At 43.4% G+C, this 11873-nt stretch overlaps 1 protein-coding gene across 6 annotated transcripts in view; it reads right to left on the bottom strand.

Moving 5' to 3' along the window:
• Positions 1–4814: 4814 nt before the first annotated feature.
• Positions 4815–11873, bottom strand: part of ANKRD17 (ankyrin repeat domain 17) — a 109381-nt gene continuing 102322 nt past the window's right edge. For all 6 annotated transcript variants that reach the window (XM_077917560.1, XM_077917558.1, XM_077917559.1 and 3 more), the window contains 5 exons: positions 10681–10878; positions 9322–9573; positions 8370–8548; positions 7718–7882; positions 4815–5400 (listed from right to left, as the gene is read on the bottom strand). In XM_077917560.1, coding sequence (XP_077773686.1) covers positions 5341–5400; positions 7718–7882; positions 8370–8548; positions 9322–9573; positions 10681–10878 — 854 coding nt within the window. In that variant the 3' untranslated portion in view covers positions 4815–5340. The remainder of the gene's footprint in view (positions 5401–7717; positions 7883–8369; positions 8549–9321; positions 9574–10680; positions 10879–11873) is intronic.

Below are 11873 nucleotides of genomic sequence, written 5' to 3'. Positions count from 1 at the left end.
CTCAACACTGGCTCCGGCCTGGTGGAACGCTCTGCCTCATGAGACCAGGACCCTGCAGGATCTGATTTCTTTCTGCAAGGCCTGTAAGACAGAGTTGTTCCGTCTGGCCTTTTGGCTTGGAGTCAATTTGATTCCCTCCCTCTTTCTTTTTTCCTTTCGCCTCCTGTGATGAGGCTGCATTTTAATGTTTTAATGTTGTATTTAACCTTGTTTTTAAGTTGTTTTTATTATTGGTTGTTAGCCGCCCTGAGCCCAGCCTTGGCTGGGGAGGGCGGGGTATAAATAAAATTTATTATTATTCTGCACATGCGGAAAGCGTGATTTAGCGCTTCTGCACATGTGCGACCGCCGAAACCCCGAAGTAACTCGTTCCGGTACTTCCGGGTTTCAGCGTGTCCATAACCTGAAAAAAAGCAACCTGAAGCGTCTGTAACCCGAGGTATGAATGTACCACCTTTCCTCCCATCTCAGCAAGCAGAGACAAGGAAGCTAAAGCTTCCCATTCTGGCATGTTGATATTGCAATACTCCCAGTGTCCTGCTGACTGGCGCTGGGAAAAAATATTAAGTACCTGTCACCAGTCAGCTTGGCAGGGGAGGCAAATGATGGGATCTCAGGAATCGCAATATGCCTGCTCCTCAGCTGCTGACAGTACAAACCCTGAGATGTGCAGGAAGGCTGCCAGGGACCGCATGTGGAATGCCAGTACAGTGGTGCCTCGCAAGACGAAATTAATTCGTTCCGCGAGTTTTGTCGTCTTGCGATTTTTTTCGTCTTGCGAAGCACGGTGTCGGAAAAGTTTTGGAAAAGCTTCAAAAGTCACCAAAGTCCTCAAAAACCTCAAAAAAGGCTACCACACCGCGTTCTATGAGTTGCTCCCCAAAGTCAAGTCGCAACTGTATTAGCGGTGTTAAGAAAAAGGAAACAAACTTGCAAGACGTTTCCGTCTTGTGAAGCAAGCCCATAGGGAAAATCGTATTGTGAAGCAGCTCAAAAAACAAAAAACCCTTTCGTCTAGCGAGTTTTCCGTCTTGTGAGGCATTCGTCTTGCGAGGTACCACTGTATGTGTTATACAACTTTCATGAATTGTTCTCATATAATGTAGGCAATCGGAACACTTTAATTAGTCTGTATAAATAGTATTACTTCACGTGGTTCTCTCCTGCTACGAATTGTGTGGAGCAGCAGTTAATAGCAGGTTAACATGGGAAATGCAGAAGTGGAAACTGTGAGAACACGGTCGTGGACTTGGATTGAAAGAACTGTGCAACTCCTTCCAAGAGCCCAAGGGAGGTTTTGACTTGTGTTTCTTGAACAGCAGGCTCTCAGCCTCTGCAGTTTGCGGTATGTTTATGTCTGCCATTCAAAATGGAGAAAGCCAAAAACTCACCCAGTGAAGTCCCTTAGGTACAGAGAAAACAGTGGATTAGATACCACATGTGGTCTGAAATGCACTTCAGCACATTAGGATTTTAAAGTGCCTGGGTGGGTCTATGAAGCAAGTTCAACCACATTTAGCGTGCTGAGATTTTAAGGAGTGAATGTGGGGCTCCTCTTTCATACACCAAAGCAAAACAAATTAAAAATACACCACATCAGCCCTAAATCACACGGGGGGAAATTCTGCTTGTACACGGTTCTTGTATGTTATAAATGAATATGTTTTGAAAAATAGAGAAGCCCTAGAAGGTCTCAGAAGAGGATGTTCCTTGTTTTTATTGGTCAAGTACGCATTACATTTGAAATATAAAAAAGTGTTCCAAAAATGTTGCTAATACAGACTTCTATCACCCCCCACCCCACCCCACCCCAAATATTTTGTTCAACAAGCCTCATCCAGGAAACAAGACACGGGGCGTTGTTCTCCTATTAACAGTTTTGCTTTCAAGTCAATAAAATACAGATAGCTTTAATAAGAAACCACATCCTAAGAAATTAAGCTCAGCTGATTCTGACAATATAGTTTTGTTGTAATAAATACTGAGCATCTACTCCAAGCTGAAGGATTATTTCACGTGAGCAAAAATAATCCCAGCTAGTTGTGGAGAGGCATTTTGCATACACTAAAGGGGAGTGGTGTTATATAAAATACTTGAATAGCGTTACTCCCCCCTCCTACATAGTAAAGTGCTGAAAATTAGTTTCTCTCCCTCTCCTTTCCACTAGTGGCTGTTTGGTTAAGTTAGGCATTCATTTTGCTTCAACCAATTTCAGACATATCAGTAGGAATAGTACATGACAATGGAAAGGTTATTTTTTTTTATTTATTTTAAGAGCACCAACAGAGGGCATGTACACAGATGAACTGGTATTTATTCACAAGCCTCTCAACATCTTTTAAGTTGCATCCAGAAGGCTGCAGGGTTCTTTGGGAAAAGAATTATTCTTGCTGGCTTTACAGGTGAAGCAAGCATTTTAGAGCTCGAGTTTTGTGGCTGAAAAATTGAGCTGGTCTAGGTAATCTGAGATTTCCATTCATCCAAATCTTGAGTTAGAGCCAGTACCTCTGTATGAGAGAGGGCTAATCTGAGTGCCAGTGTAACATTAAAACAGACTTTCAGTTCACTTTCTTCAAACTAGCAAAGGAAAGAGACAATGGACTGTTTGTATCCTAACATGCAATACTAAACATGATTAATAGATCAGTTTATAAATTTTAAAATACACATCACACATTCACAGACATATCAGTTATATGTAGGGTCTTCCGTTAAGATAATTGGGCGTCACCAGTTGCCGCAGGCACTTCTAAAATCTCCTCTAGAGCTAAACAGCTTCTTTCTTAATTGGAACGCTGATGCTTTCATGCCATCCAGCTTTCTAGGTGAGGCAAGTAACTAAAGATGGCCACGTTAATCATCTTAGATTGGAATCTTGCAAATCGATACAACCGAGCAACGAAGCCGTTTCATTTCAGAATAGATCGTTTTCTTGGCCTAGTAGCCCAAGGTCTTCTGAAGAATGCTTGTATTTGGGACACGCCCGATAGCGAAGTTCTATTAGCAGATGATGCTCATCCAGTCTTCAAAAGTTGCTAGCCTGCAAAACGTTTCACTAGCCTGCTAAGAGTACAGTAGCCTGGGGTCTCGTCCACTCAATCTGCCCCGAGCCTGTCTTTACATGCAGGGGAAGTCGGAAGTGTCCAGCCCTCCTTCACCAGTTCGATTGACCTCTACGCTGTGGTGAAGGAAGGGGATTTCCTTCCTCTGTGGCTAGCACAGAAACCAAGCAGACAGGTGGAGGGAGGAATAGAAAGAGCTGTCCCTTCTCCACCAGTCTCCTTACTCACCTGCATGGAATCCCTGGTTGTTTATGGCTACCCAGCAAGTTGCTGAATACACGGCTGCTCGCTTCACTGTATTTATTTAAAGAGCTAATGAAACTCACTTGAATCCAAAATAGATTTTAGGGGCAGGACGCATTAAGAATTTAAAATCCACAACGCAATATTAAGACATGAATTAAAGGGAAAAGCAACAAAATCGAGAGGAAAAGAACTATTCAGCCAGCTGAAAGCAAGCATTTTAAATGCCTGGGCAAATAGAATCGTTTGAACCAGAAAGAATACTGCGTCAGTGCTACCACCCCTTGCAGGAGAATTTGAAAGTTGGGGTGCCACCACCGAGAAGGCGCTCTCATTTGTGCATGCATAGTGTCGTCGTCCTATAGATGGAACACAGTGAAGGGCCTCTCCTCTCACAATCTGAATACACAGGAAAGTTGATATGGAAAGAGACACTTGTTCTGAAATCCGGGCTCCGAGTGGTTTAGGGCTCTATAGGTTAAGCACCAGCACCTTGAATTAAGCTTGCTAGCATACAGTGGTGCCTCGCAAGACGAAATTAATTCGTTCTGCGAGTTTTTTTGTCTTGCGAATTTTTCGTCTTGCGAAGCACGGTTTCGGAAAAGTTTTGGAAAAGCTTCAAAAATCACCAAAGTCTTCAAAAACCTCAAGAAAGGCTACCACACCGCATGCTATGAGTTGCTCCTCGAAGTCAAATCGCAACTGTATTAACGGTTTTAAGAAAAAGGAAACAAACTTGCAAGACGTTTTCGTCTTGCGAAGCAAGCCCATAGGGAAATTCGTCTTGCGAAGCAACTCAAAAAACCAAAAACCCTTTCGTCTTGCGAGTTTTCTGTCTTGCGAGGCATTCGTCTTGCGAGGTACCACTGTATAGGCAGTTTACATAGTTCCTTCCCAACTGACGTGGCTTCTGCACAGTTTGCAGGGCCATTCCCACACATAATACATTATGCAGTAATCCAGCCTGTGTTATCAAAGCATGGACCACTGGGGCCAGGCTGCACAAGGCTGCAGTACACCACTTGGGCCTCGAGTGACAGCAATGGGATCAAGGAGCACACCCAATCTATGCACCTCCTCCTTCAGGGCGAGCTATCTGTAAAAGGACATATGGCAACAACGATGGATGACAAGAGAAAGCAATGGAGGACTTTGCTCAAACACACCTTAGGGCATCCTTCACCAGGCTTTATAAACCCACCTTTGGAGGAGATAAGTTAGAGGAGATCTCTGCAGAGCTGCAAAATCACTTAAAAGAACAGCGAAGCTTATTGAGGAAGGGAAAAAATAGCTTAGAAACAGTAGTTGAGATGAGAGATTTGTGTTCGTGTGTCGTGTTGCTCAATGTCTGTAAAGGAGCGGGGGAACTAATTCCTCATATTTCTGTTACAAAATTAAACAAAACAATACTGAATCGATGTCAAATTCCGTAGTATAAAACTGTGGGACACCCCACAAATAATGCCCAATTTTATGCTGTATTTAAAATTACACAAGTAGAAAAAAAAGTTATGCTTATTAATAGTTTAATGTATGAAGGAAACATCCAGACTGCTGTATATGTAGATACATCTGTCACATTAAGTAGAGCCTGACATACTGAAAAAATTTACTTTCTGCGTAGCCATTTCTGTTATGTAAACAATTGTACATTTATTTGCCATTCTAAAACTTCGGGATCAAGTTTACATAATTTTGCTAAATTTCTGTGTATGCCCAGAAGCAGCTTACAGTACTAAAAACCAACCAGCCAAAGAACAGCTTCAACAGAAAGTTATGTCCCAAAAATTAATAATAATCAAAGGGGAAAGAAAAATGAAACTAAGAGAGGCTAAGTGGAACCATATGACGGCAGGGAATGGGCAGTCACAATGTTCACAGAAAAGGGTCAGTTAGTACGCTCCCTCTGCAAAAGCCTACATCAGTCCAACCTATCAGAAGAATGATCTGAGAGACGAGGAAAACGGTGCTGTCATTTGCATTCTCCTCCAAGCCGAAAGGAAATCTCCGGGCGATCCGAAGAGACCTCCCCCGCTCAACCCAGCTGGTTCATATGCACACTGTTCATATGGGGTGTCCACGTTCCAGTCCATACCTGAAGAAGAAGGAAAGCGGGGTTAAGCTATGCAGAACCAGCTGTTTCATATAGGTATAGAAATGGATTGCAATGGGGTTTTATACTGCCTGGTTCTGTATTTCAAGGACAAACTACTGTGCGTATCTCAATTTACTTTTATTTTTAACCATGTGTGAAATCGTCTTAGCGTGCGTACAACTATACTTGTTAACCTGCTCAGAAGCCTATTTTGGCATTTAGTGGAATATAGAAGAAGAAGAAGAAGAGGAGGAGGAGGAGGAGGAGGAGGAGGAGGAGTTTGGATTTGTTATCCCGCTTTATCACTACCCTAAGGAGTCTCAAAGCGGCTAACATTCTCCTTTCCCTTCCTCCCCCACAACAAACACTCTGTGAGGTGAGTGGGGCTGAGAGACTTCAAGGAAGTGTGACTGGCCCAAGGTCACCCAGCAGCTGCATGTGGAGGAGCGGGGAAGCGAACCCGGTTCACCAGATTACGAGTCTACCGCTCTTAACCACTACACCACACTGGCAGCAGCCGTACTAATAGCAGTGGTAGTCATGACGATTATAATAATATTGCCACCACTATATGTCACATGCACTTATCACTTCTTTCATTTCCATCGCAAAAGCAAAAGCGGGACGTAAAACTTGTTACAACTTGGGGAGCATGCTGGCTAAAGGCTTGTGCTGGCTAAAGGAGTGTGGAGTGCTAGGACTTAGATGATGGGGCTTCGCTGTCCTGCAAAACTCAATTTTTCTGCTTTTCCTTTCTTTTCTTCTTCAACATCATTTTCTGCAAAAAGAGAGAGGCCAAAATTCCACGGGAACTCGGCTGTTACCATGATCAGATTAGCACACAGTGCAGTGATAACATATGAAGAGCGCCGCCAACTCAGGCCATCTAAGTCCAGCATCCTGTTCTCACACTAGTTAAACAGATAATAATAATAATAATAATAATAATAATAATAATAATAATAATAATAAATTTTATTTATACCCCGCCCTCCCCAGCCAAGACCGGGCTCAGGGCGGCTAACAACCAATATTAATAACAAGTTGATTGAAATACAATTTAAAAAACAAGATTAAAATACAACATTAAAACATTAGGATGCAGCCTCTTCACAGGAGGAGAAAGGAAAAAGAAAGAGGGGGAAGGAATCAAACTGATTCTAAGCCAAAGGCCAGGTGGAACAAACTGATTCTAAGCCAAAGGCCAGGCCCTGCGGAAAGAAATCAGATCCCGCAGGACCCTGGTCTCATGAGACAAAGCGTTCCACCAGGCCGGAGCCAGAGTTGAGAAGGCCCTGGCTCTGGTTGAGGCTAATCTGACTTCCTTAGGGCCAGGGACCTCTAGGGTGTTGCTATTTATGGACCTTAAGGTCCTCCGTGGGGCATATAAGGAGAGGCGGTCCCGTAGATGCCAAAGGGAACTCTGCAAGCAGGACCTGAGGGCAACAGCATGTTCCCAACTTGTGATTCCCAGCAACCAGTATTAAGCATATTGCCTCTGACTGCAGAGACAGGTGGCAATTTAAATGCCACCTCTGCTCAAAAAACTCGTCCACAACTCAGTACCAGGGTCACACATCTGTTATGGAATTAGTAACAATGCCATGTTGGGTATTGGGCCAACTAAATATGTGGCAGGGTCATGGTCAGACATATGTGGAATAGTCAGTCTCATTCAACCAACAGGCTGAAGGGGTTAATGCCATAGAGTAAGCTGTTCTGCCAGGCTTGGCTAGGTCACTTCTCCTCACCTTGGGAGGAAGGTAGTCAAGCCTATTGTTCCCCTTCTGTCTACGTGTGAACTCTGAGGAGCTCTGAGCCTCCAGCCACATGGCTCCAACAAGCCTCTCTTGAGTTCCTATACCAATAATTTAGGAATTTCCTTCACTTTGGAACTAGACCAAGTTTTACTGCCTGTGCATCTTTTTCTGACTAATGTATGGAAAAGTACACGAAACAGACAATTGAAGAGTTTGTAAGTAAACCTATTTTTAAATTGCCAAACGTGAGGTCTTTTCTTACGCCGGGGGAAAAGGGAAGTTTTGGAACTCACAAAGGCGTGTTTTAAAGGTCTAACAGCTTACATTTCCACACTTTACTTTGCTGCGTATTTTGACATTTTAAATCTCTGCTGGGGCTCTTTCACCAAAGAATACTTGCCCCTAACTTGGATCTCAGCATCCAGGAATTCTCCTGTTAAACCTAATCCCGCCCCCCCCCCAGCCAATCAACACTTTTAACTTGGAAAAGGAGGCGGAATAGTAATGTTGTAGTTTGAAAGTTATCAGCACATTGACTACGCGACCCCTGAGCTTACCGTCTGAGGGCCATTATTCTCTGTGGAATTTGAAACCATCTTTATAAGTGAGTTCCAAGATGGGTCAGCAGCATGAGGTCCATTGAATATAGGCCCCCCAGTACCATCTGCAATGGGTGCGACAGGAGGAATCATTGCGTTCCCATACACTGAGAAAGGCATGCCCTGTAAGGGGGAAAAGAGCTAGTTATATGCTTTATATTTCTACAGTCACAATATGCATCATTTCACCTCTCAAATTTCGAAAAGTGTGCGTGTTTTCATCCCAATTATAAAATCAACATACTTAATCGGCCAAAGAAATTTGTTTCACAACTTCTCTGCGAAATGATTTTGTTGGCATCGTTTTGAATTAATAGTTCTGCGTGTGTCAAGGTGGCCCAAATGTGGCTCCCAGGAACCTCTAGTGCTGCTCCTGGTCCATTTAAGGAAGTAACTAGGAACAGTCAGGCAAATTGATACTTGCTCACCCTCTGGCTATAAAGAGGTTTATAATACAAGGCTACCAAAACTACTAAAAAGGAATGACAAAGGTAATGAAGGCTCCGATACAAAAAGCAATGTATGATGTAGCTTTTAAACAGGGTATGCATATTAGAAAGCTTCTATGTCTGAGTTTCTAGCAAAAAAACAATAACATTTGGATCATTACCCCAACTTTAGGGAAGTCCATGTATCCAGCAGGGACATGCTGATGGAATGTACCGGAAGGAGTTACAATTCCTGTGCTGTCTCTCTCCATTGTTTGATGTTGCGAGAATACACCCGGATCAGACATTGGTCTGTGAATCATATGGTTCCCCATTCCACTGTGACACCAATCTACTTTATCTGGCAAGAAAGAAGTGGGTATTATCCGTTAGTAGCACGCTTTAACCTAAATTATTCAGTAGCAGCAGTCAGCGTCCTGAACACTTGGCAGAACCATCTAAACAAGAAGTACAGAGTCAGATTGGTCATCGGTAAGGTAAGGTATACTTAGTGGCAGCTTCATGGTGAGACTAAAAAGAAATTATGTTCTTAAAGCAGGATTAAATCATTTGTGAACTTTAAATTAGTCAATTCATGAACAATGCTGCAATGCAGATTTGTCAAGGCTGCCATTTGTAGTGGGAATGTTATTTCTGCATTTTAAGTTGTCCTAATCAATTGTCTTTTTAGGACAATTAGGACGCGGGTGGCGCTGTGGTCTAAACCACTGAGCCCAGGGCTTGCCGATCAGAAGGTCGGCAGTTTGAATCCCCGCGATGGGGTGAGCTCCTGTTGTTTGGTCCCAGCTCCGGCCAACCTAGCAGTTCGAAAGCACGTCAAGTGCAAGTAGATAAATAGGATCCGCTCCGGCGGGAAGGTAAACAGCGTTTCCGTTCCTGCTCTGGTTTGCCAGAAGCGGCTTAGTCATGCTGGCCACATGACCCAGCTGTCTGCGGACAAACACCGGCTCCCTCGGCCTACAGAGCGAGATGAGCGCACAACCCCAGAGTTGTCCGCGACTGGACCTAACGGTTGGGGTACCTTTACCTTTACCTAATCAATTGTCTTAGCTCTCCTCTAACAGAAAATCAGAAGATGATAAACAAATATGTCTGTTCAGGGGCAATACATACCAGCTTGGTTTCCTCCTATCCCTTCAAAAGACCATATACCACTGTGCCCCACTGGAGTGGCCAAGTTGCTCCCTATAACAGAGGGTGTAGACGTTCCAGTTTGTCTGATACGCGCAGAACGCTCTGTTCCAATTGGGACAGGGACCTTTCTGTCCTGAGAGACATTGCTGGGTTTTTCTGACCCCAGGGAAACAGAGGAAGGGGTAGGAGATGGTGCTCTAACTCCAGCAGACACTGGCTGAGCAGGTGGTTCTAGAGGAAAACAAATATTTAAACGAGTTACAGACATCCGTCCTAGTATTTAAAGGCAATATGACGGCATTCAAAAATACTCTCTCTACACCGGTCTCAGCAGAAGTAGCAATGCAAGCCCAGGAAATTTCATGACTTGTTAAAACAGTATTAGCTACAAAAAGCCTACTAGAGGTTTGCCACATTATGCCGCATTGAGCCAGTAGTTTAAACCTTTTATAACTGGCTTTCTATAATCAACGTACAACGGAATGAATCTTTGTCAGCTGCAAAAAAATCACTGCCAGAGTTATCAGAACTCAATATATTAAAAAGTGATTACTTAGGATATAACGGTGCTTTTTGCAAGTCATATTAAGCCACAGTTAAAAATGAACTGTGGTTTAATGTGAATGCTCAGTGTGCTGTACATACTTGACGAAAAGTTCTGTCTGCTCTACTCCTGCTCTTAATGCTGCTGCTTGAAAACAAGGCAGAGTCTGGCTTGTTGAGATGTTTCTAGTTTGTTTCCTGCAAACAAATCAGGAGTAGCAAGCCAAGAACTTGAATACTGCTCAAGGTTTGTTTGGAGAGAAATTTATGAGCCTGGGTTTGCACATCAGATCTGCCATGTTGTTGTTGTTGTTGTTGTTAACTGACCCAGACCCTGCAACAAGCATCTCAGGCCCTTCTTCACAAGAGGTCAGGAGGGTGGCAACATGAGAACAGGCCTTTTCTGTGGTGGCTCCCCGTTTGTGGAATGCTTTCCCCAAGGAGGCTTGTCTGGCACCTTCATTACATATATTTAGACACCAGGCAAAAACATTTCTGTACAATCAGGACTTTGGCTGATTAAAATTCTATGGCCTTTTAAATGTGTTTGGGGGCGTTATTAGTGCCTTTTTGCTTATTATGCATTTTGTGTTCTCATGTTGTATTTTTATGTTGTGAACCGCCCTGTGATTTTTGGATGAAGGGTGATACACACAAAATTTAATAATAACAACAACAACAACCACAACCATCCCACTCTTCCCTGCGTCATCCAATTCAGAAGTTGGGACACCCAGAGTTATATTACAGCAACAAAATAGTGTGGTGTTTTGTTTTGTTTTTTTAACAGCTTACCATTTGATGCAGAGGAACATGGAGGCAATAGGTTCAGTGGAGAAAAATGCTGTCTGTTAAAATTAGCAGCTGCCGGTGCTCCCCCAAGGGCTGTTCCTGGTGCATATACTTGACTGCTTGAAAGGTTCGAGGCAAAGGTACCCAAGTGCGCAGAAGGTGGTGTTACAGAACCATATGGTGAATCCATACTGACAATACCTACAGAATGATGTGCAAAACGTCAGTACTTTCTGGGAAAATAGCAGCATTCAAAGCAGGGTGTGTAGGGAAGGAACTTAACTTTTGCATCTTGTACAGTTTGCTTCCAGTTCGGACTAAAATAGTTATGATTCTGTTCTATGGAGCCTGGAAAACTAATTTGTTCCAGACTGCTTTTCTGTAACAGATGTTTTTATGGCACTGATTCCTGAAACTATGTGCTTCCTTATAATACTGTATTCTTACGGTTTGACCATTCAGATATATCTCAATGGATCAGTGATTCTATTTGAAATTAGACAAGATGCTCAGTAACCCACATTTAAAATCATCTCTTTGGAAATCACACCTCCAGCATACTTTCAAACAAATAAAACATCTGCCTTATCCTCTCATGAAGCATAGCACCAATGGGTTATAATTTTGTTCTCATTTTTAATTCACATCCATTTCCATTTGTTTTCCCCATTCATTCTACGCTGAAGCCTCTTTTGCCAGTATCGAGTTGCTCCATAAAGTCTAAAAACTGCCTATGTTTTAGAGAAAATAGGTTATGCAAGGCAAAATCAAGGCATCTGCCATAATGTTTGCATGGCAGACTTAGGGGGAAAGGGCAGTAGAGCAAGGGGTGCTCCTGTTTCCAGCTGGGCTACAGGAGAGAGAACCACTCAGCAGCCAAGTCGCTGGACTGATGTGCCCTTGCTGTCCAGTTGGAAGAAGTGGAGGTGGATTTCCTATGCCAAGCCTGCCAGCTACGGGCAGAGCAGCTGACTCTGAGAATTCCATCCCAGATTCCCTACAAAAATAAAAGTGAATATTTGACTTCGGAAGTGGGTGGAGAGGGAAGGGATGATTTTAAAGGGTTGGGGAAAAGTGGGGGTGCAGGGGAAACCCAAAGTCAGAAGAAGATGGGAACCTCAAGGGTCTCCAGGTGACCAGGGCTTCTCCCCCACCACCAAACGGGTCTACTCTGGTCTACAGAGCTCACCCCGTCT

This window comes from Podarcis muralis, chromosome 13 (genome assembly GCF_964188315.1).
Source record: "Podarcis muralis chromosome 13, rPodMur119.hap1.1, whole genome shotgun sequence".
Taxonomy (NCBI): Eukaryota; Metazoa; Chordata; class Lepidosauria; order Squamata; family Lacertidae; genus Podarcis; species Podarcis muralis.
This window is presented reverse-complemented; position numbering and strand designations above follow the sequence as displayed.